Source organism: Microtus oregoni, unplaced genomic scaffold, assembly GCF_018167655.1.
Source record: "Microtus oregoni isolate MIOR12 unplaced genomic scaffold, Mior012 000019F_ref0000042, whole genome shotgun sequence".
Lineage (NCBI taxonomy): Eukaryota > Metazoa > Chordata > Mammalia > Rodentia > Cricetidae > Microtus > Microtus oregoni.
Window position 1 is genome coordinate 3,543,884 of NW_024543078.1, and position 23,784 is coordinate 3,567,667.

Genomic DNA, 23,784 nt, shown 5'->3' on the forward strand with positions numbered 1-23,784 from the left:
GCAGCAGGCACCCTAAGCTGGAGACCAGTGGTCCACTGGGTGCTTGAACAGGGCGACACGCCTGATTACCTCACCCCCTGTCCTGTCTTTCACACTGTCCGGCGGCCAATGTCACCCCCCTGCTCACACCTGGTTGGTTTGTCCTCTGCCGCTGCCCCCCTCTGTCCCGTCCTACAGGGTTAATATTCTGTACATACTGACCCCCACCCCATGTAGACAACCTGGCAGGACACCCAGCCTGGCTTCTGGTTCTCGTTCACATCTTTAATAAAGCAAGCCATTGAGTCACTTTGGGCTGTTAATCGTCAACATGGGCTCTGGATGGGGGAGGTCATTCTAGAACCTTCTACTGCAGCTACAAGGCGCTGCTGGTGCAGGGGCCCAAGCTCCCTGCGAACCGACAGTTGCTAGAGCCAAGGTCGCGTCAGGGTCAGCCAAACCACACCTGGCCATTTGCTTTTGGACATCAGCCACTGACGAGCTGTGGGGGCCGGGATCCGGGAACCCAGAGTAAACACTCTGTGACCACTAGGAATGGGAACGGCAGGAATAAGTCACAAGCCAAACAGTCCCAGTCATCTTGGGACGTGAGGAAGCGTGTGGGGTGGCCAGCGCCTAAGGCGCAAAGGGGCTGGAGTGGACTTGGGCCCTAGTGATCCAGGGTCCAGCTCACGGGGGGGGGGGGGGGGGTGAGACCCAGAATTTTCTCTGATTTTCCAAAAACAAAGCCTGCTCACTCCAGAGCAGTAGGTCAGCAAGGTCAACTGAAGCCCCAGTCCAGAGGGTAACGTCCACCACGTCCTGTGGGTGTCCAGCAGAGCCTGCAGGACACAGGCCCCCGCAGGGATCCATGCACTGTCACCCCGCCTCTGGGCTCCTCCCGTACTCCTGGACTCCCCAGAGTGAAAACCCCCTAGCCGAGTTCCCTCCACCCCAGGGAGATGAGACCAGAGAGCAGGCAAGACAGCAGGACCCTGCAGGACCCGAGCCAGAAGGAGGCAGTCAACCACGGTGAGGCTGGACATACAGGTTCTGGCCTGCTGCAGATGCTGGGGATGGAGACCCTCGCTGCCCAGGCCAACATGAGGCGGAAGTAGGAGCAGAGGGCTGGCCACTGTGGGGCAGGTTGGTTCTGAGCCCCAACCTCTGCCAAGTCCTGGACGCCATCCAGGCTGATGCCCCCATGAATGAAGAGGTGGCCATGACCGTAAGTCCCACCCCAACTTGGAGGCCATCAAGGATGGAAGAGGGAACAAAGGCTGCCAAGGTGCCTGGAGCTGGACGGCCGTCCTCAGGTGTAGCCTCGTCTCTAGGAGGTGGCTGAGGTCACCTGGCTAACATCCTGTTCTAGCCTCTTATCAGCCTGCCGAAGGTCCTTGAACTTCTGCCTCAGTGTGTCCCCCGCCTGCCGCAGCCTCTCATTCATGGCCACATAGGCCCGGCTTTGTTGATAGAGTTGCTCGAGCCAGGCCTCAGGGTCCTCGGCCCTTGGAGATAGATCTGGGGGTTCTGGAGAGGAGAAACGGTGGGTCAGGGGTTGGAAGTCGTCCTTGGCTACACAGTTTGTTGGAGCCCTGCCTGGGCTACATGAGACCTGTCTAGGCCCTAGAAAAATAGAGTCAGTTACAGGCCTGACAAAACCCCATGCTTCGGAGTCACCCAGAGGACAGGACCCTTGATGTCCCACCCAGGACTGCTTGGGTTCCTGGATTCTAGAGGAATCACAGAAAACAGCTCCTGCATGTATCGTTTCCCCAGATTTCCACGTAGGAGCCACTGGGCTTGGGCTTTTTACCTTTTTCCCTTTGAGACAAGGTCTTGAACCCACAGCAATCCTCCCGCCCCCGACTCCTAGGTTGGCTTAAGTCATCAAGTTCGCCGGCCCTTCACCTTTGCTTCTGGTGACCCCACATGACAGAGTCAGAGGGGCCGCTAGCAGAGAAGCAAAAGATTCGTCCCTGGGGCCTGGTTGCAATCAGGTTTGCTCCCTACTCGGACAGGCTGGGACCCCGCAGTTTCGCGCTCTCCTACCTTCTGGGGCCAGGGCGGTGAAAACAGGATCGTTGGGGGGCGCCCCTCGCACGTCCTCCAGGATCTGCTCCACCGTGGGCGGCGCGGGGCGCGTGGGCAGCACCACGCGTTTCTTGCCTTTGGAGCTCATCTTGCAGGCGGAGGAGCGCGCGCTGGCAGCAGGTCCGCTCTCCACTTGGCCTTCCCACCCTGCGAACCTCTATGCACTCGTTATGGCCCTGTGCCGAGGCCCATTCCTCGTCTCGCCTTCTCCTCTCCCGGGGTCTGAGAGTTTGCTTTAAACCCGGGCTAACTGAGCCCCCTAAGACTCCTACTCCAAATCGCCACCATTTCCGCTTCCTGTTTGAGCGCCGCTGCGTTCTTGCACTTCCGGTCCTCTCCAACTCCGCTCCTCGGGAAACCGCTCCCCGGTCTTAAAGAGCCCTAGGCCTAGGCGTTCCTAAGAGCTGTCTAAAAGGATCAAAGGCTTCCCCTGACCACGAATGGCAGGAGGCGCGAGTGTTGAGCGTGAGTTCGCGTCCCCCTGGTAGGGCAGAAACTAACCACTGCCAGGTACATAGTGGGCGCTCAATAAATACTGGGTGGTGCCTATCCACAGGGTAACGTATTCCAGGGACCTTGTTTCTTTGTCCTGAGTGGTGGCACAGGCATATAATCCCAGTACTCAGGAGGCAGAGACAGGCGGGTCTCTGAGTTCGAGGCCAGCCTGGTCTAGAGTGAGTTAATTACTCTGTCTCGAAAACCAGCACACCAACATCAACGAAAGAAAGGGAGAAAAGAGCTAGTCTTCTGCTCGTGGCTGTGGTATCTCAGCTAGTCTTCTGCTCGTGGCTGTGGGATATCTCAGCTAGTCTGCTCGTGGCTGTGGTATCTCAGCTAGTCTGCTCGTGGCTGTGGTATCTCAGCTAGTCTGCTCGTGGCTGTGGTATCTCAGCTAGTCTGCTCGTGGCTGTGGTATCTCAGCTAGTCTTCTGCTCGTGGCTGTGTGATATCTCAGCTAGTCTGCTCGTGGCTGTGGTATTTCAGCTAGTCTGCTCGTGGCTGTGGTATCTCAGCTAGTCTGTTCGTTGTGGCTGTGCTGTATCTCGGCACTGGAATGGGCGGTGGGCCATACTTTGGCCCAGGCTCTCTCCTCCCACCGGGGGTCTCTGGGCCTGGAGTAGTCTCTTTACTCCCTTTATGGCTCTGTAGTCCTCCAGGGCCCTTGTCTTATTTGGGTGACCCTGTGCACCCCCTACCCTGAAGAACACCACAAACTTGACATCTATTTAACTTTTATTTGCCAACTATGAGGTCAGACATGGGGCTTGTGGACGGTTCTGGGCAGGAAGGGACAGATGTTTAGTGGCTGTGGTTTGACCTCTGTCCACTGCACCCCTTGTCCTGCTCCAAAATGCGTAAGGAGACACCTCTTCCACTGGGCGTAGCCATGGCCCACGCAGTGGGCTGCTGCTGATCTGCCAAGGCCTTCTGGGGCAGGGTCCTATTCCAACCTGGGAGCGGGGCCTTCGGGTACCGCCCTCTGTTCTTTGAGTCAGGCATCTCTGGTTCCCCAGCCTTCAGGGTCTCGGGCATTGGGGTGTCTAGCCTAGGGTAGGTGGGCCTTCCTCAAGCTGAGAGGGGTCTCCTGAAGGCCCTGGCCAGCTGGGCCAGCATCATGGCCCAGGACTGGTAGCTGGGATGGCCGCCAGAGGTAGCAGGCCTTGGAGGAGCCCTGGAGCTTGTCCAGCATGAAGAACAGGGGACAGGCAGCATAGTTGCTGGTCAGCTGCCTCAGCAGGTGAAGAGGAGGGTGACAGCTGGCCTGTCCCTCGGTCACTGGTTGTTCTGTGTGGCTGTAGAGCCACCATCACTCTCAGCTAGAGATGAGGCAGAGCCAGGCCAGGGTGGTGGAGGAACCGTGAATTCCTGTATGGGGCAGAAGGGAGACAGGGATGAGGTTGCAGCTGGAGGTACAGCCAGTGCCCGCCCGCCCATCCCGGGGCTGCTGCGCCTCCTCCCCCAACAAGTGACCATGCGCTGCGGCCACTCACCCTGGCGCAGCCCCTCTGTGTCCCTCTGCACACACGTGCGGCTGGTCACCTGGGGGCCCTGAGGCCGCGCTGTCATGTCCTCGGCCGTCCCATACAGCAGCAACGTGTAGTAGAACAGAGTTCCTGGGCAGGGGTCACGGTGGGCACCAAGGGGGACATGCTGTCAGTGGCCTGCCTGGCTCTGTAGCCAGTCTCAGTGGCTCCCACCCAGGGCCATGTCAGCTGAGCCTGGCTGCTATCCACCTACTGTGTGCTAGTGGCCAGACTCCCCAGCTTCCCAAGGTAGAGTCACCTACTGTGTGCTAGTGGCCAGACCTCATTATACCCCTCCAGTAGATAACTTGTTACTTACCCCTGGTCAGACCACCCCCGTGATTCTTCCAGGTTTTTGCACACCTACTGTCTATCGATAGCCAGGCTTCCCTCCTTTCCTCAGGTGACTGCACCTACTGTGTGCCACTGTGCTCAGACCCCCACCACCATCCACTTCCTTCAGGAAACCTTATACCTACTATGCATCAATGGCCAGATCCACACTTCCCCCATGTTAGTACACCTACTGTGTGCCAGTGGCCAGAGCCTCCCTCCCCCAAGTTGCCCTACTGTGTACCAGTGACTGGGACTCAACCATCCTCTAGGTAACAACACCTACTGTGTGCTAAAGTAACTGTTACATGGACTCTCTGAGAAAACCACTGGGTTGTGGGACTTGTAGCTGTAGGTAAACCAAAACAGAGTCCCCAGCCCTGCAGCCACAGGCTGGCAGCCACAGCCCACTCTCTCACCTGTGTTAAAATAGTAGCCCTTGTTCTCTAGACCCAGGGTCCACAGGCCCTGTGGGTCCTCATCCCAGTAGTGGGTGGACATGAAGATCCAGTTCTTGTAGCCTTGGCCGCTGATATCCAAGGGTCTGTGGCCAAAGGGTGGCAAGGGAGAGACAGGAAGAATGGTGGCTAACACGTGTCTTCTGAGTCCCATCCTCATAGGGTACCACCTGCAGGAGGCTAGGGTACTAAAAGCCCCAGTTGGGCCGGGTGATGCAGGCGCTCAAACCCAGCACTTGTGGAGCTGTGGCAGGCGTAGCTGGGACTTTTAGGCTAGCCTGGTTCATGTATGGTGAATACGAATGACTAGGTTTAACAAGTACTGAGGACTAAGGACTAGTTTCCACAGGGTCCCTTGGGAGGATCTCACACCTGATGGCCACGAGCGTGGAGCGTGTGCCCATGGGGCTGGTGAGCGAGATCTCCAGGTCCCCGCGGCGGCTGTAGGAGAGTGACAGCTGGACCTGCACGTGCTCGAGCGAGCGGATGAGGCGGTGCGAGCCATCGGAGCACGCGGACACGTTCTTCCTCACCAGCATCCGAGGCAGGATGGAGCTGGTAAGGTGAGGACGGTCCTGGGGGCCTGCCGTGGGCCCGGTGGCGGGTCTGGGTGGGGTGGGGGGTCGAAGGATCTGAGGGCACTCTCCTCCCTTAGATGGGTAAACTGAGGTTTTGGGACATCCTCCCTGCCTCCTTGGAATGTGGGGGGGGGGCCTCCCTCCAGTGGGCGTGGCTGGGGCTTCCCCTAGTGGGGCGGGGTGGGGACGGGGCCTCCCTCACGTTGGGGTGTGCACCACCCGAATGGCACATTTCTTCTGTGGCTGCGTGGGCAGCCACACGCGAGCCAAGTCCACCAGCAGCCCTGCGTCCAGCAGCCCGTAGCCGTAGTGGTGGCTCACTGCGCGGGAGGGGTAGCCGTCACTCGCCCTGCATGTACGGCACCCCAGTCCCCTCCCTGGCCCCGCCGCACCTTGGCGCCCCACGCCGTTGATCCTCCAGTCCTCCGCCTGCAGCTGCGCCGGCCTGGACGCGCGGACCACCAGGTGCTGTAGGTCCCTCCAGGTCAGGAGCGGGCTGGGGGGGCGAGGGCGGGTGAGCCGGGCGCCGCCCGTGGGGGCGGGGCGGTGGGCGGGGCCCCAGGTCACCTACTTGGCCTCCAGAGCCAGAGCGATTATGCCTGCGGCCAGCGGGGCGGAGGCTGAGGTGCCCGTGTGTTTGTCGGTACACTGGTGGTGCAGGTCCGTGGTGACCTGGTGACAGACAGCAGAAGGATCTTGAGCCCAGTGGCGGCCCAGATGGAGGACTAAGTTCACAAAGTGCTGAAGATTGAGCTAAGTATGAAGACACCGAGGACTAAGCTCAAAGGGTACTAAAAGCCCCAGTTGGGCCGGGTGATGCAGGCGCTCAAACCCAGCACTTGTGGAGCTGTGGCAGGCATAGCTGGGACTTTTAGGCTAGCCTGGTTCATGTATGGTGATTACGAATAACTAGGTTTAACAAGTACTGAGGACTAAGGACTAGTTTCCAAAACCACCGAGCACTGAGTTCATAATGATACACGGCCCTACATCTCAAAAAAAAAAAAAAAAAAAAAAAAAAAAAACACGAAAACCAGCCCGGCAGTGGTGGCGCACTCCTTTAATCCCAGCCCTTGGGAGGCAAGAACAGTCAACTCTCTGAGTTCGGGACCAGCCTGCTCTACAGAGCGAGTTCCAAGACCGCCAGGGCGGTTACACAGAGAAACCCTGACTCGAAAACACCAAGAAAAGAAAAAGTGCCAAATTCTGAGACTTCAGTCTGGGGGACAGAAGTGCGGAGGCAGGAAGCACAACTGCAGACACCAGGTGGGTAGGGGGCAGAGGCCCCGTGTGTGACGGTGGCGTGCGAGACCAGGGAGCCGACTCCAGCAGAGGCATTGGCGCGGATCTTGCCCAGGGAGGCAGAGGAGTGGGCCGACATGGTTGCGTCTAGTTTGGAGGGGGTCGGAGGGGCTGTGAGCCCGAGCCGGGTCGGGAGGGGCAGGCCTGTGTGGGCTAGGTCTTGTGGGTGGACCTAGCTAGGTTGAAGCCTGGGGCGGGGTCTGGTGAGGTCTCTACGGGGGCGGGGCCTTGCTGCGGGCTTGGCTGGGTGCTCACGATCTGTGGGTCGGTGGCCACTCCGCTGCTGAAGGTGGTGGTAAATGTGGAGGCGCAGGCCTCACTGTACCAGGGCACTTGACCCTGCCGCGTGGTGCTGCCCACCGACAGCGTGTGGATGCTGTTGGTGTAGCCGTCACAATTGCAGTTGTCGTAATGGAGGCCACCGTTTCCCGAGGCCCAGATGAACAGTGTACCCAGTCCTTGGCGGCCCTGCGTGGGAAGTGACCCCAGAGAAGGAGTCAGCCCTTCAACCTCCGGGTTGGGGCCCCTCCGCCCACGGTGCGCTCCCTGTGCACCTTGGTCACGCCACGCCTGAAGGCCTCCCGAGTGAGGATGCCTGGTCCGTCCACCGTGCGACCGTCATCCTCGGGCCCCCAGCTGGCGCTATAGATGTGTATGTGCTGCGGCTGCAGGCTGAGGGACTGCGCCTCCACGATGTCCGTGATGGTGCCGTCCAACATGCGCACGCCTGCGCGGGTGGGCGTGGGCCTTGCTCCAGCACCAACACTGCTTGCCCTACTAGGCTACCTCCCTGCCACCTTTTAGTCACGCTCAGCTTGGGGCTTGGCACTGCCTAGCAACCCGTGGTGGGAACGGGGGAGGGGTTGGGAGTGGCGTTCCTCTATTGATCAAGCTTATCCTCACATCCCCCAGCCTCCACCCCTGGTACCTCCAATTCTGGCGTTGAAGGCCACACCAGCACCACAGAAGCCATTGTTAGCTGTGGCAGACACCTCCCCAGCGCAGCGGGTCCCATGCCTGATTCCAGGGCAAGGAGGAAAGTAGCCATGTCACAGCCCACCGTGACATTTCCACCGGCTGAGGGAATCCCTGGTACACCAGCGCCTAGCTTACCGGTTCTCATCGCTGGGTGTATAGCGAGGCTGGGGGTCTGGGTCATAGTCATTGAAGTCATAGCTGGCCAGAGGGTCCTGGAGAGCAGGCAGGGAAAGAAAGATGGAAAGGAGGTGAACCTGATTGGATCTGGGGACCAGCCCTGCTGCCCAGACCCCTGGAGGGCTCACATAATTATGTATACAGTGTTCTGCTTGCATTGCACCTGCAGGCCAGAAGAGGGCACCTCTAGGAAGAACAGCCAATGCTCCTGAACTCTGAGCCGTCTCCCCAGCCCGGTACTTACATAATTAGCCCAGAGGTCGGGGTGGTCCTTCTCAATGCCATCATCCAAGATGGAGACCACCACTCCCCGGCCGGTCAGTCCCTGGTTCCAAACCTTCAGAATGTTGAGATCTGGCTGTATCTCGTTGTTCTAAAACAGACCAAGATGAACCTGGGGTCAGTGGGGTTCAAGCTGGCCCCTGTCCACTCGGCCCAGCCCAAGTGCTTACCATGTACCACTGCTTGGAAAACCAGGGGTCCGTGGGCACCACCAAGGAGCGCTTCACCCGCCGCCTCAGAGTCTGTTGCTCAAACCACTGCACCTGCAGAGGGACATGGGCTGTGCTGGATCATCACTACCTCTAGGGCTGTGGGATGCAGCAGGAGGGCTGTGAGCCTCCATGGAGGTGCTTGCTGAGAGATAGGAATGTTGGCTTGAACTGCTCTTTGGGTGCCCATGCTCCTCAAGCCGTGTTCTCAGAAACTGCTGAGGCTGAGGATGCCTGCATGAAGCCACTGGGGATGGGTGTGGGTCTTCTGGTCCCCACCTACTCCTTCTTGCCGAGTCCTGCTGACTCCCTCCTGCGGCACTAGTTTTTGTTTTGAGACAAGGTAACATTGCAGAGCCACAGCTGGCCTGGAAATCCCCTGTTGGAAGCTGAGGTCACCCCCAACCCAGCAGAACTTTGAAAATCCACCACCTCAACACAGTTTCTGGGTCAGGGCACCCCTACCCCACAACAGCTTCCACTGCCTTTGTGTGTCTGTTCTCTCTTGCTTTTCATTTGTTCTCTCTCCCCTCCCCTTCTCTCTCCCCCTCACTCTTCCCCCTCTCCCCCTTTCCTCCTCTCTCCCTCTCCCTCTCCGTCTCTCTCCCTCTCCTTCCCTCTCTTTCTCTCTCTCTTCCTTCTCTCTCCCCCTCTCCTTCTCCCCCTCTCCCTCTCCCCCCTCCCTCTCTCTCCCCCGTCCCTCTCTTTCTCTCCCTCCCTCTCTGCCCTCTCCCCCTCTCCCCCTCCCTCTTCCCTCCTCTCTCTCCTCTGTGTGTATGTGCACATATATGTGCACCAGAGCATATGTGAAGGCCAAAGAACTATCGGGGCTGGAAGATGGCTCAGTAATTTAGAGCACTGGCTGCTCTTGCGGAGGACGGGGTTCAATCTCCAGTGTCTACATGGCAGCTCACAACCATCTGGGACAGGTTCTAAGTGATCTTGTACCCTCTTCTGACCTCCTCAGCACCTGCATCTGTCCATGGTACACAGACAAGCAGGAGAAACACTAATACACATTTAAAAAATGTAAATCTTATAAAACCATGGGAGCCAGTTTTGTCTTTCCACTCTGTAGGTCTCGGGCACTGAGCTCAGCCAGGCTGGGCAGCAGGCGCCTTGCCCTCTGAATCTTCTCACTCTCTATGTCTGTTTCCTGAGGTAGGGGCTCACGTAGCTGAGGCTGGTCTTGAACTCTATGTAGCCAGCTCAGGATGGCCTTGAAATCCCGACCCTCCTGATGACAGGCGTGAGCTCCCATGCCTGGTGGAAGTGCAATGGATGGAACCGGCTTGTTGAGCAAGTGCTCCGCCACTGAGCCTCAGCTCATCACCTCCACCCCTCTGGTCTCTAGGAGTCAGCCTGCTCCTCCCTGAGCGAGGCCCTTTGCACGTGCTGCTCTGCCAACACCAGCTCAAGCCCCCCTCTCCTCACACCTCCTTCTTACTCTCATGAGCCGCGCTCTCCTGGGTAACCTGACTTGGTCTATCTGTCCGTCCACCCATCCAACTCATCTCGTCCCTTCGCCCTAACGCCCTAATCCTCCCGTTTGACTCTATTCTCTTCTGGCCTCTGAAGACACTTAGTCCCTGGGGAGATTTTCATGAGAAGGGTCCCACAGGCTCTGACAGCTAGTTTACAAATGTGTGGCCTTGAGAAGGAGTGTCGCTGGGAGGCAGATGGAAGGCTCTCTCTGCCTCCTTTTGTGAATGAGGACGTAGGTAGCAGTCACTGCCCCAGCGTGCCAGCCTGCTAGCTTGCTGCCATGTTCCCCGACATGGTGGGCACAGACTCACCCTCTGATGCCGAAAGTTCTAATAAACTCTTCCTTCTCTAAGCTGCCTTGGTTGTGGCATTTCTGTCACTGCACTAGGACAGCAACTCAGCTCCTGGTGCTGAAGACGAACGCCTCTTCGGTGTATCTCGTAATCGTGTGTGGCGCACACGGCCACAACTCCGTGCCAGTTCCTTGAATGCCATCTACGGGCTGTTCCCAGTGGAGGACTGGCCTAATGTGGGTAGACCTAGAGGAGCGCCCGAAACACACGGGCTCTGCGCCCGATTCGCCGCACACTCATCCACTCCAGGCTCTTCTCTTGGGCACAGTTCCTTCCCTACATCTTACGGCTTGGAGCGGGAAGGACCAGCATGAGAAGAGCTCTGTCCTTGAGAAGCTGGGCAGGGGCCCTCAGTAAGAGCTCCCCACAAATGCCGTGTTGTGGTAGGTGCCATGCTTCATGGCTTCCCCAACCAGGTCCCACTTCACAAACCTACGGGTCTCATTCATAAAAATGAGAGTGACAGAAGGTGGCTTGGTTGGCCTTAGGAGACGGCAAACAGGGACTCACTTACCTTGGGCTCTTTCTTTAGGCGCAGACGGTGGCCCCAGTGTGGGGTCAGGGACTGCTGGGCCACACCCCGGTGTCGTAGATGGAAATACTGGTCGTCAGGGAAGATCTGGGAATGTGATGGACAGAGGCATTGCTGGGACCTGGCTCCTTTGATAGAGTCCCCAAGGATGGAGGGCACTTTCCGGGGCATTTTAGGCCTCAATGAGGTGCCCAGATGAGGGCTGCAGGATCCCGAATTGAACATTGAGGGGGCACACTGACACGTTCTTCGTATCTGGGGAGATCTTGGGAACCCCCTCCCATATGTCTAGATCTGAGGTCCTTAAGGTCCCCACCCCAGGTCCCATCCATCCAGGTCCCACCCACCTGTCCCAGGTTGACGAAGCCAAATTTACGTGCCAGGCGCTCAGCCTCCTGGTAACCTTTGGTCACCCGCACGGCCCAGCTGCTGACATAGATGGGGGCCCGGGCTGAAGCCCACCCCACAGCCAGGAGGGCCAAAGCCAGACCCAGCCACAGCGCGGTTGGGAAGGGCCGCATAGCGGGGGGAGGGGTGGGGGGCGGGGCCTCAGGAAGCCCCCCCATCCCGGACACCATAGCAACCCAGATTCCTTCAGCTCCCAAGGAGCCTTGCGGTTCCCTCTGCCCCCACCCAGGAGGGGTGGGAATATCCCACATGGAGAGACATCCACACAGACCTAAGCGTTCGGGAGCCTCAGTTTCCCAACTTATACAAGGACAACCCCTCCATCTGGCCTAAGGAGCAGTTGCAAGATCACAGGAATCCCCTCAACCTTTTATTTGGCCCCGCCCACTTTCCTCCACGCCCCTCCTTCGAGAATTAGCCCTGCCTCCGCACATCTTCCAATCAGCATCGTTTTATCCAGTGTAGTCCCGCCTCCTTTGTGATAAACCCCGCCTTCTCTGGTCTGTCCATTCAGCGCTGTCTTTAGCCGGACCCCGCCCACCTGTTCCTCATCTAGCTCCACCCACCTCACCGCGCTTCGTCAATCCTCTTGACCAATCAACGCGCCGGCAGCCTGGTGCCCCGCCCCCTCCGGCCACCTCACGGTCCGGCCGGCCTCCGCCCTGGCCAGAGGGCAATGCGGCGGGGGAAACGGGGCAGGCCCCACCTCCTTTGTCCGCCTTGCCCTCCTATTGGCCAGAGCCGGGGGCCGGAGGCGGAGCCAGGGCCGGAGCCCGAAAGTAGCGGGCCGGGGGCGGGGCGGGCGGGCGCGCGGGAGTCGAAGGCTGTTCGGCCTCGGCGGAGCCGGTGCGCGAGGCTGCGGGTGTGCTTGAGCGGCCTGCCCCGGGCCCGCCGCTGCCATGGACGGTCTGCGCCAGCGCTTCGAGCGGTTTCTAGAGCAGAAGAACGTTGCCACCGAAGCGCTCGGAGCGCTCGAAGCCAGGACCGGTGTAGAGAAGCGGTATCTGGCCGCGGGTGAGCCTCCTGGAGAGGGGTGCATGTCACGGGTCCCCGGCGGGCACATGAGGTCCTGGGTTCCATCCCTGGAAAGGGTGCATTGGCCGGGATGGGCACCTTGAAGTCTTGGGTCTCCGACGAGTTATGGGAGGTTCTAGAAACTCAGACCTAGCTGTGGTATCCCTAAAAGGTACTCACATCCCGGGTCCGTCGTGAAGTCCTGGGGACTCTGACCAGAAAGGGGTTCACATCCCAGGACTCTGAGGGCCTCCACAAGGCCATAAAGACTCAGACCGAGAAGGAGTGTCTACCTCAGGTCCCTGGTTAACCTGGATTTAGGGTTCCATCCTGCATGGGAAGGGGTGCACAGCTGGGTCTCCAACAGGAAACCAAGATGTCCTGAGACCCCATCCATGGAAGGGGAACATGTTCTGGTTCCCCCATGGACCCTGACGTTATCTGGGGACTCTGAGCTGCCTGCGGGTTCTTATTCTAGATTCTGGAGAAGAGGGACTTTAATTTACCTGCCTGTACTCCAGGGTCTTTGGAAAAGGCCACCCTAGTGTCTCGAAGCACTCTCCCGTGCAGCCTGCGTGCCGGGTCCCAAGTCCCTGCAAGTCTGGTTTTTCCAGTGGCTAGCTGGCCCCTGTGTGGGTGGAGAAACAAGAAGCACCCCCACTCAGTCCCCTACGCGTTCCCAGCCCCTTCTTGAATGTTCTCACGGAGAAATGATCCCATGCATCCCTGGAACATGAAGACTGACCCAGCACCCCCTCTTTGCCCCAACACAATACCTTTGAGTCAATATTTGTTGAGCTAAGGTGCCAGCTGGGATCTGGGGGATGGGGAGTCTGAGGGAGGGACCGTCCAAGCACCCAAATTATAGGTCCGTTCTATTCCCAGGTCCTTTGTGCAGGTGTGGTAAGGGCCCCTGCGTGTCTTTCCAAAGTGATTTTCTATGCTCCCTTTATGTCTTCAGAATCCCACAGCCTGACTCATGAGACCATGGGGTCTGTATGAAGGACTTGTGTCACAGGTCACAAAGTCCCTTCTCCAGACAGACAGCCCCACCAGCTGGAGGGCGGGCCCCCACACCCCAGTGTGTGTGGGATCTGATGGCTGTGCCCAGATCCCAGGATATCCCGCTTCTCGGGGTGACTCAGCACCCCGAGACAGCCTGTTGTCCCTCTGTGCAGGTTCCAGGTACAGACTGTGACCTCTGTTCTGGCTTTTCACATCATTAGGGAAATTGCATCACAGTACTCTGGGAAGGGTGGCATCAGGAAGGAAACTGAGGCACAGGAGTCAGGACAGGTGGAAAGCTGCCCATCACCTCCTCGTCCCACGCCCTCCGCCCTCCGTCACCGCCTCCTCTCTCTGCCCTATAGCTTTGGTTCCACGGTTATCTTCCTCCTGCTGAGGTTGCAGTTAAAGAGATTGAGGGGACCAGTACACTGGGACAGCCCTTCCCCCACCAGTGCTGGAGACAGGGTGATGTCCCTCTCCTGCTTCAGGACCCTTATCTAAATAGAGAAATCTTAGGTTTCAACTGCCCCAAATGGCCATCCTATGCCCCCAGGCACTAAATGAAGCAGGCCACTGGACTCAGGGCAGTGATGGGAGGTCACCCTGGTCAGCCTGGGCCAGCTGGGGCTCCCCTGCTGTTCAGTCTCAGATACCAGGATAAGACCCAGAGCAGGTGGAAGGAGGGGCAGGGACTCTCTGACCTTAGACCCAAAAGCCTGTGTCCCAGCAGATAACAGTCTGGGGGAGGAAGGAGGAGACAGCTCAGGCTCAGCTACCCTGAGGGCAAAGGTCCTCTCTGGTAGATAAACCCCTTCCACCCGCTCCAGCTCAGCCCCGCCTCTGGCCTTCTCTGGAGTAGATTAGACCCCAGGTGCCCCCCAGCACTTTCTCACGTGGCCCTTTCTAACAGTAAGTGCACAGTGGCAATGGCGTGGGAGCCCCGGGCTCTTCATTGCTGAGAATGTCTTAGTGGCCAAAAGAAGGTTCCCTACAGTGTGGTCAGGGAATCAGCACCAGCCATACCTGCACGTGGACAATCCAGCCTGGTGCAGAGCCCTGGTCAGGTGAAACCTTGCTTGTTTGGGGGGTTTCTAGAGTGCGCGCACGAGAAAGAGAGACAGACAGAGACAAAGACACAGAGAGACAGACAGACACAGACACACACACACATCCCATTGTTCCAACAATCAGATTAGGTGTCCCTGATTACTTGGCAGGTGCCTTTACCTGTTGAGCCCTCTGGCTGGCCACTCTCCATTTTCTCTGGAGATGGTAAGTTCGCTGAACATTGATTGTCAGATGACCTTCAAGGAGCCTTTGTCTCCGCTACCCTCCACCAAGTGCTGGGGTGGCCTATGCACTGCAGCAAGCCCATTTTTGTCTTGTTGGTATGCGCTGTGGTCCAAAATCAAAGCCATAATGCTTGCACAGAAGGCATTTTACCACCACATCATCCCCCAAACCTTTTTAGGTAGTGGGATTTGAGACATCGTGTAGCCCAGGCTGGCACTGACCTCACTATAGTAGCCAAGGATGACCTTGTGTACTCTATCACCCCAGCATTCCAGAGGCTAAGATAGGAGGAGCCAGAGTTCAAAGCCAGCCTGGGCTACAAAACTAGCTGCATTCTCAAAAATCAAACAGAAAAGGCAGAAACTTAGCCAGTATGGCAGAATGTTTTAATCCCAGGGCTGAGGTGGAAGCAGGCAGGTCATCCAGGGCTGCATCATGAGACCCTGTCTCAAAGAAGAAGAAAAAACCAAAACTGAGCCTTAGCCCGGAGCTGAACAAGGTCCCTGCCCGCTCTGGGGCACTCCCCATGAGGGAGGTGCGGCAGACATGGGATCGAGGGTGCACTGCCCAGAGTGTCCCCAGGGAAGAGGGGCTGCAGGCTGCATCAGAGGCATTGCTGGCCACGCTGTCTCCTCAGGGGCTCTCGCGCTGCTAAGCCTGTATCTTCTGTTCGGCTACGGGGCCTCTCTACTGTGCAATGTCATCGGATTTGTATACCCCGCATATGCTTCGTGAGTGTGGAGGGCAGCCCGCGAGGGGGGGGGGCTCCTGGGGGCTCCCCGGGAGAGAGCAGACATGCACATTTCCATCTCAACAGAGTCAAAGCTATCGAGAGCCCAGCCAAGGAAGACGATACTGTGTGGCTAACCTACTGGGTGGTGTACGCCCTGTTCGGCCTGATCGAGTTCTTCAGCGATCTACTCCTGTTCTGGTTCCCTTTCTACTACGCGGGCAAGGTGGGCAGGCCATCAACTCTGGCAGGGACCAGCAAAGGAGCGGGACAGGGCCCTGTGTGACTGTGGTGTGTCCCGTGTGGGGCAGGACCCTGTGTATGACAGTGTGGTGTGTCCCGTGTGGGGCAGGGCCCTGTGTGTGACTGTGGTGTGTCCCGTGTGGGGCAGGGCCCTGTGTGTGACTGTGGTGTGTCCCGTGTGGGGCAGGGCCCTGTGTGTGACTGTGGTGTGTCCCGTGTGGGGCAGGGCCCTGTGTGTGACTATGGTGTATTCCTGTGTGGGGCAGGGCCCTGTGTGTGACTGTGCTGTGTCCCGTGTGGGGCAGGGCCCTGTGTGACTGTGCTGTGTCCCGTGTGGGGCAGGGCCCTGTGTGTGATTGTAGTGTGTCCCGTGTGGGGCAGGGCCCTGTGTGTGACTATGGTGTATTCCTGTGTGGGGCAGGGCCCTGTGTGTGACTGTGGTGTGTCCCGTGTAGGGCAGGGCCCTGTGTGTGACTGTGGTGTATTCCTGTGTGGGGCAGGGCCTTGTGTGTGACTGTGGTGTGTCCCGTGTGGGGCAGGGCCCTGTGTGACTGTGGTGTGTCCCGTGTGGGGCAGGGCCCTGTGTGTGACTGTGGTATATTCCTGTGTGGGGCAGGGCCCTGTGTGTGACTGTGGTATATTCCTGTGTGGGGCAGGGCCTTGTGTGTGACTGTGGTGTGTCCCGTGTGGGGCAGGGCCCTGTGTGACTGTGGTGTGTCCCGTGTGGGGCAGGGCCCTGTGTGTGACTGTGGTATATTCCTGTGTGGGGCAGGGCCCTGTGTGACTGTGGTGTGTCCCGTGTGGGGCAGGGCCTTGTGTGTGACTGTGGTATATTCCTGTGTGGGGCAGGGCCCTGTGTGTGACTGTGGTATATTCCTGTGTGGGGCAGGGCCCTGTGTGACTGTGGTGTGTCCCGTGTGGGGCAGGGCCCTGTGTGTGACTGTGGTGTGTCCCGTGTGGGGCAGGGCCCTGTGTGTGACTGTGGTGTATTCCTGTGTGGGGCAGGGCCCTGTGTGTGACTGTGGTGTATTCCTGTGTGGGGCAGGGCCTTGTGTGTGACTGTGGTGTATTCCTGTGTGGGGCAGGGCCCTGTGTGACTGTGGTATATTCCTGTGTGGGGCAGGGCCCTGTGTGTGACTGTGGTATATTCCTGTGTGGGGCAGGGCCCTGTGTGACTGTGGTGTGTCCCGTGTGGGGCAGGGCCCTGTGTGTGACTGTGGTGTGTCCCGTGTGGGGCAGGGCCCTGTGTGTGACTGTGGTGTATTCCTGTGTGGGGCAGGGCCCTGTGTGTGACTGTGGTGTATTCCTGTGTGGGGCAGGGCCTTGTGTGTGACTGTGGTGTATTCCTGTGTGGGGCAGGGCCCTGTGTGACTGTGGTGTATTCCTGTGTGGGGCAGGGCCCTGTGTGACTGTGGTATATTCCTGTGTGGGGCAGGGCCCTGTGTGTGACTGTGGTATATTCCTGTGTGGGGCAGGGCCCTGTGTGTGACTGTGGTGTGTCCCGTGTGGGGCAGGGCCCTGTGTGTGACTGTGGTGTATTCCTGTGTGGGGCAGGGCCCTGTGTGACTGTGGTGTATTCCTGTGTGGGGCAGGGCCCTGTGTGACTGTGGTGTGTCCCGTGTGGGGCAGGGCCCTGTGTGACTGTGGTATATTCCTGTGTGGGGCAGGGCCCTGTGTGTGACTGTGGTGTATTCCTGTGTGGGGCAGGGCCCTGTGTGACTGTGGTGTGTCCCGTGTGGGGCAGGGCCCTGTGTGACTGTGGTATATTCCTGTGTGGGGCAGGGCCCTGTGTGTGACTGTGGTGTGTCCCGTGTGGGGTAGGGCCCTGTGTGTGACTGTGGTATATTCCTGTGTGGGGCAGGGCCCTGTGTGTGACTGCGGTATATTCCTGTGTGGGGCAGGGCCTTGTGTGTGACTGTGGTGTGTCCCGTGTGGGGCAGGGCCCTGTGTGACTGTGGTGTGTCCCGTGTGGGGCAGGGCCCTGTGTGTGACTGTGGTATATTCCTGTGTGGGGCAGGGCCCTGTGTGACTGTGGTGTGTCCCGTGTGGGGCAGGGCCCTGTGTGTGACTGTGGTGTGTCCCGTGTGGGGCAGGGCCCTGTGTGTGACTGTGGTGTATTCCTGTGTGGGGCAGGGCCCTGTGTGTGACTGTGGTGTATTCCTGTGTGGGGCAGGGCCTTGTGTGTGACTGTGGTGTATTCCTGTGTGGGGCAGGGCCCTGTGTGACTGTGGTGTATTCCTGTGTGGGGCAGGGCCCTGTGTGACTGTGGTATATTCCTGTGTGGGGCAGGGCCCTGTGTGTGACTGTGGTATATTCCTGTGTGGGGCAGGGCCCTGTGTGTGACTGTGGTGTGTCCCGTGTGGGGCAGGGCCCTGTGTGTGACTGTGGTGTATTCCTGTGTGGGGCAGGGCCCTGTGTGACTGTGGTGTATTCCTGTGTGGGGCAGGGCCCTGTGTGACTGTGGTGTGTCCCGTGTGGGGCAGGGCCCTGTGTGACTGTGGTATATTCCTGTGTGGGGCAGGGCCCTGTGTGTGACTGTGGTGTATTCCTGTGTGGGGCAGGGCCCTGTGTGACTGTGGTGTGTCCCGTGTGGGGCAGGGCCCTGTGTGACTGTGGTATATTCCTGTGTGGGGCAGGGCCCTGTGTGTGACTGTGGTGTGTCCCGTGTGGGGTAGGGCCCTGTGTGTGACTGTGGTATATTCCTGTGTGGGGCAGGGCCCTGTGTGTGACTGCGGTATATTCCTGTGTGGGGCAGGGCCTTGTGTGTGACTGTGGTGTGTCCCGTGTGGGGCAGGGCCCTGTGTGACTGTGGTGTGTCCCGTGTGGGGCAGGGCCCTGTGTGTGACTGTGGTGTATTCCTGTGTGGGGCAGGGCCCTGTGTGACTATGGTGTATTCCTGTGTGGGGCAGGGCCTTGTGTGTGACTGTGGTGTGTCCCGTGTGGGGCAAGGCCCTGTGTGTGACTGTGGTGTGTCCCGTGTGGGGCAGGGCCCTGTGTGTGACAGTGTGGTGTGTTTCCATGCAGTGCGCCTTCCTGTTATTCTGCATGACTCCGGGACCCTGGAACGGGGCTCTAATACTGTACCATCGCGTCATACGACCACTATTTCTAAAACACCACGTGGCCCTAGACAGCGCCGTGAACAATCTCAGCGGAAGGGCGTTGGACATAGCAGCTGGGATAACCCGGGACGGTGTGTATTCAGGGTGGATGCTCAGTGAGCTTGGTCTGGATCCTGGGTTTGTTTGTTTATTTTATGAGACAGAATCTTACTGTGTAGAACAGGCTGGCCTAAAATCAGAGATTCACCTATCCAGGCCTCCCGAGAGCTAGGATTAAAGGTGTATGCCACCACACATCGCTAGTTCTGTTATTTCGTGGAGCCCAGGCTAGCCTCCAACTCACTAGGTAGCTGAGGGTGACCTTCCTGATATTCTTGTCTTCCTGATTACTGGGATGACAGGCATGACAGTGTCACCCTGGGCCAGCTGGCTCCTGGGTCTCAGCTGACCCTCTCTCTGCCGTCTGTCCCCATGGCTGGATTCTCCTCTGTCTGCCCACCTGTCTCGAGCCTCCTGGCTCTGGCTACACTCCCTATCTTGCATCGCGACCACCCCCTGCTTGGCTCTGCTGTTCTCTTACTGTCTGCCTCTCTCTCCCTGGCTGTCTGGAACCAGTACTGCAGGCCCTGGCACGGGGCCGGGCTCTCGTCACCCCAGCCTCAACAATGGAGCCCCCAGCCGCTCTGGAACCGGACCGTACGTAACTGCAGGCGGGGCTGTGCAGGGTTGTGTTCATTCAGTGTGCTTATGTTTGGTTGCGCATGCTGCCCTGGGCATGTGTTTTCAGGTGCCCACGGATGCGTGTATGCATGCGCTCTGGGCACAGTGTCTGCAGGGGTGAGCAGCTTGCCTCTGCATAGTAGCTGATGACATACTCCCAGCAGCTCCTCATCTCCCCACTCACACTGTCCCTTTCCTCTCCACAGCCAAGTCAGGTCAGAGTCTGCTCCTGAAGCACAAGTGAGATCCCCTGGGAGCCTGTGCACAGAGCCCCTGGCCAGTGACAAAGAGCACACAGCTGAGGCCCAGCTCTCTGACTCCTCAGGCTCCCAGACAGAGACCGAAGAGCAACGCCGACCCTCGAGCCCAATCAAGCCAACAGCAAGCCCATCGAGGACCATGAATGGGCAGTCCCCATCCCCAGTCAGCCCAGGTTCTGCATCTGCGTCCCGGGGTCAGCTGGCCACAGGCTCTGTTAATGGCTCCCAGATTCCCAGTAAGGCCCGGGGCCATCGCAGCCGGGGCAGTATGTCTTCCAGGCCTGCACAGCGTACCCGGCTACCCAGTACGTCCTTGGGGCCCTCTCAACCGGCCATGCGCTCTGGGGGGTCTTCACAGCCAGCGGGCCGGTCCTCAGGACCTACTCGGACAGCGGGCCGACACCTGGGGAACAACCAGCAGACCCCTCAGGCCTCGGCATCAGCCCAGCCGGCTGGCCGGGCGACAGCAGCTGCATCTGCACCCACCTCCACACAGCGCATCAGCGTCTCCAACCAGGGCTCGCCGAGAGCTGAGTCACCCAGCACACCCCCTGATCCTAACCAGGCTGGCAGCAAGGCCCCCAGCGAGCCCGGGGATGAGGGTTCCAAGAACAACAAGCAGGACCCGAAGGCACAGACCACAGAGGTGGCAGGCGGCAGCTCGGTGCCCGAGCCCGAGCCCGAGCCCGAGCGCCTAGCCGCCTGCCACTCTGAGTCCTCTCTGGAGTACATATCCGAGTCCACCACGGAGATCACCTGCAAATGGCCGAGTTACCAGCTGCGCTGCCCGAGACACTGCTGGCTCTTACAACACCTGGCATACTAGGGCCACGCCTGGACACCTGCCCGCTGGAGCCACTGGAGCACCGTGAGAGTCACACCAAACATCTGTCCTTGAGAGCCACAGAAGAGAACTGCCCACCCACACACCAAAGTCGGACATCTGCCACAGCGCCAAGTCAAACACCCACTTGTTGGGCCCCCACATGTTCAACCTGCCCATGAATTCCACGGGAGCCCCACATGAGCCCATCAAACATCTGTCAGGGTGCACATGAAACACCACCTGGGGTCCCCGTCTACCATCTATCCTCCGAAGCACGCAATAAAATCACCGGCTCAGGCTCACGAGTATGTCAGCTCAGCTGCTGGGTGGACTATCGGGAATGAACCCCAACCACGTGGTTAGGCCCAGGCAGAAAACCCATGTCCTCCCTTCTTCCCTGAGACAGCATTTTGGTGTGTAGCCCAGGCTGGCTGGGAACATAGTCTCTGACCTCAGCCACCCAAGTTCTGAGGTCACAGTGATGAACCACCTGTGTGGGAAAAACATTAGTGTTTGCTCCAAATGAGGGGGTAGCCACAGGCCAGAGACATGCAATCAGCCGCTCTGGCTGGGAGTGGAGTTTATTGGTGTTACTTACAGAAGTAGGGGGGAGTCACCCCAGCCAGGGTGACTAGTTCTCTCCCTGTTGTTCAAAAGACCAGAAAGCTTTCTCAGGGTTTTCTGAGATTTTTAATTTTTTTTCGAGACAGGGTTTCTCTGTGTAGCTTTGGAGCCTTCCCTTCATGGAACTTATTCTTGTAGACCAGGCTGACCTCGAACTCCCAGAAATCCGCCTGCCTCTGCCTCCCAAGTGCTGGGATTAAAGGCGTGCGCCACCACCAATGTCTGTGCATGAGGTGCTGGCAATGGACAGAGGCACTAGTTGCAGGTGTGAAGCCGCCAAGGTGCATGCTGGGAACTGAGCTGGGGTCCTCCTTGGCAGCATAACTCCTGGCCCTTCTGTTGGTCTCTGAGCCTCCCTCCTCCCTCCCTCCCTCCCTCCCTCCCTCCCTCCCTCCCTCCCTCGGGCAGGAATGTCTCAGTAGGGACCACATAGCCACACACACATCAATCACCCCCATCCCGTCATAGACTTAGGGCCAAGTCTGTTCCCTCCTCTCTCTCCCCACAAGCAGGTGAGAGGACAGCTCTGGCCACACCTGATACTTGTGCCTAGGCAGGTGGCGTGCTGGGCTGTGCACATGGGACCAGTGTGGGACCTGCCAGGTCCAGATGCACCCTGCAGACAGCCAGGGTCACAGACCGAGACAGTTGGTAATTGGATTTTATTTTCATAGTCCTCAGATGGTATCCAGGGATTCTGAGTATTGGACCACTGCTCCATCTCTGGCCATGCCCCCGGCCCCTCACTGGGGATTCTAGGCAGGGCTCCAACCTGACCATGCCTCAAACCCCTCAATTTCGCTGGCCTATCCACCCCTAGCTCTTCAATTGGAATATTCAGTAGAAATCACAGTGGGATCAGCCATAAACACTAATGTATTTGCACACAATGCTGTCACCGAGTTGTTCCTGGGGTGACTTTTTGTCTTGTGTAACCCAATCTCTCCCAAGGCTCTGCTAGGGATGTGTGGCCTCTATGCCTCCAACACAGTTTCCAGAAAATGAAACATCTTAGAGCAGTCAATGTTTGCCCCCATCTTGGTGCATTCGAATGGAGGAGGAGGTAGTAAGAAACTTGGGATACTGGGCTCAATGCATTTATTTGTTCAAGGTCATCTGCTACAGTGGGAATTTGAGACTAGCCTGGGCTACACAAGACCTTTTCAGAAGTATTGGGTGGGGTGTAGTATCACAGGTCCTTAATTCCAGAACTCAGGAGGCACAGGCAAGAGGACCTCTTTGAGTCTGAGCCAGCCTGATCTACATAGCAGTTCCAGTCCAGCCAGGACTAACTATGTGGTGAGTTCCAGGCTAGCCTGATGTGCATATTAAGAATTTTTTAAAAAAAGGTAATAAAAATAAATTTCAGCAAATCATTGCAGAAGTAAGAATGAGAAGACTGCTGTTTGTCAGGGGTCATAGGAGCTGGTGTCCAAAGGTCCCAGGGCAGAGGTGCAAAGCCCTGGGGCACGGTGGGGGAGGGGGACGGGGCCTGGCAAGTTTGAGGAGCAGTGAAAATGAAAAGCCCTTGTCCCTGGAGCAGAGGACCTACAGTGACTTGGAGATCTTGAGGAGGACTTCAGCTTCTGCTCTGGATTCTTCCAGGGCAGCCACTAATTAACCTCCCCCAGCCCCGGGTACCTGTCCCCTTGGCTGCAGCAGCTGGTTTGAAAAAGGGATCTGACTACAGTATGGCCTGGGTGGGTAGGGGCCGGTAGGGGTGTGGGGTAATCCAGCTTGCTCAGAGTTGGGGATGGGGGGTGTTGCGGGAGGTCCTCCCACTCCTCCAGCCTATCACCGCTGAGGTACCAGCCCATGGGGCGTGGTCTCTCTCCCTTTAAAAAAGCGGCCACTTCCCTCTCCTCTCTCTCTTCACTTCCTGCTCCGCCGGCAACTAGACTCCTTTCCTGGTTGCGTAGAGGGCTGTTGCCTGGGACAGTGATCTGTAAGTTTTTTCCCCTTTAAATAAATACCACCCTAATAATCATAACCCCGAATTGGTGTGGCATTGTTTGTGACTTACGCCTTCATTATGGCGCCCAACGTGGACAGCTGCTTCCACATAAAGCCTGAGACAGCTTGGGAAGTAATTCTAAAACAAAATGCAAGCATTGTGCCTGGTTTCTTGGTAGCAGCAATTTCTCGGTTCTACTCTGCTTGCTAGAGGCAAGCAAGCGCCTCATCTAAGAGAGGCTTCCTGACTCAGCTTCAGCTGCAAAACCCTGCAGCTCATTAAGAGGTCCTGCCACGAAACACTTAAACGGTGTTGACGAAAAGCTGAACGCATGCTTTTCGGTTTTCAGCCATAGCAGGAAAAAAGCTGCGCCGTTTAAAAATGCCGGCTTTCTGGGCCATCCTGCCAGGGCAAACTCTGACTGTTTGAGGCAGGAGGGCCGGCTACCGAGAGAGGACTTGAGTGTTGTCTGTTGTAGCTCACTTGCTGGCAGGGACCTTGAAATGCCATACAGTTGTGGCAGTAACAGTTTCCACCATGAGGCTGGAAAGCTAAGGAATGGACTGGATCTAGCTGGCAAAGCCACGCCTTTAGTCCTACTGAGATTGCTTGGTAAATTAAAGATTCATGTGGTCAGAGAAAGAGAGATATACAGTAAAGAGAGATTCAAAGACAGAGAAAATTTCTGAATGGTTTAAAGTGTGTTAAAAATATATGCAGATTAAAAGTTGAAGTTCTTAAAGTAAAAAAAAAAAAAAGGAAGAGAGTTGTTGTGTGTGGTAGCACACGCCTTTACTCCCAGTGCCTAGAAGGCAAAGACAAACAGATCTCTGTGAGTTCAAGGTGTAGTAGTGTACA

The 23,784-nt window shown here is 57.8% G+C and overlaps 3 protein-coding genes across 4 annotated transcripts; 1 reads left to right on the plus strand and 2 right to left on the minus strand.

Annotated features, from left to right (window-relative positions):
* Window positions 1–249: 249 nt before the first annotated feature.
* Window positions 250–2,370, minus strand: CUNH19orf25 (chromosome unknown C19orf25 homolog). The gene is made up of 2 exons (XM_041669158.1): window positions 2,032–2,370; window positions 250–1,509 (listed from the first exon to the last, which is right to left on the minus strand). Exons 1-2 carry the CDS (start codon window positions 2,159–2,161, stop codon window positions 1,310–1,312), a joined length of 330 nt encoding a protein of 109 aa, XP_041525092.1. The 5' UTR covers window positions 2,162–2,370; the 3' UTR covers window positions 250–1,309.
* A 939-nt stretch (window positions 2,371–3,309) lies between these two features.
* Window positions 3,310–11,305, minus strand: Pcsk4 (proprotein convertase subtilisin/kexin type 4). Its single transcript, XM_041669154.1, has 15 exons — window positions 11,132–11,305; window positions 10,767–10,871; window positions 8,376–8,468; window positions 8,168–8,296; window positions 7,882–7,958; window positions 7,697–7,785; window positions 7,323–7,495; window positions 7,024–7,236; window positions 6,038–6,138; window positions 5,859–5,962; window positions 5,669–5,786; window positions 5,261–5,443; window positions 4,850–4,974; window positions 4,065–4,187; window positions 3,310–3,939 (listed from the first exon to the last, which is right to left on the minus strand). Exons 1-15 carry the CDS (start codon window positions 11,303–11,305, stop codon window positions 3,887–3,889), a joined length of 1,860 nt encoding a protein of 619 aa, XP_041525088.1. The 3' UTR covers window positions 3,310–3,886.
* A 664-nt stretch (window positions 11,306–11,969) lies between these two features.
* On the plus strand, window positions 11,970–19,645 carry Reep6 (receptor accessory protein 6). 2 transcript variants are annotated; one of them, XM_041669156.1, is made up of 6 exons: window positions 11,970–12,206; window positions 15,145–15,238; window positions 15,325–15,463; window positions 18,505–18,673; window positions 19,158–19,238; window positions 19,469–19,645. In XM_041669156.1, exons 1-6 carry the CDS (start codon window positions 12,092–12,094, stop codon window positions 19,504–19,506), a joined length of 636 nt encoding a protein of 211 aa, XP_041525090.1. In that variant the 5' UTR covers window positions 11,970–12,091; the 3' UTR covers window positions 19,507–19,645. The 2 variants fall into 2 exon arrangements, with proteins under 2 accessions (XP_041525090.1, XP_041525091.1); XM_041669157.1 differs by lacking the exon at window positions 19,158–19,238 and having other exon boundaries at window positions 11,972–12,206.
* Window positions 19,646–23,784: the final 4,139 nt, after the last annotated feature.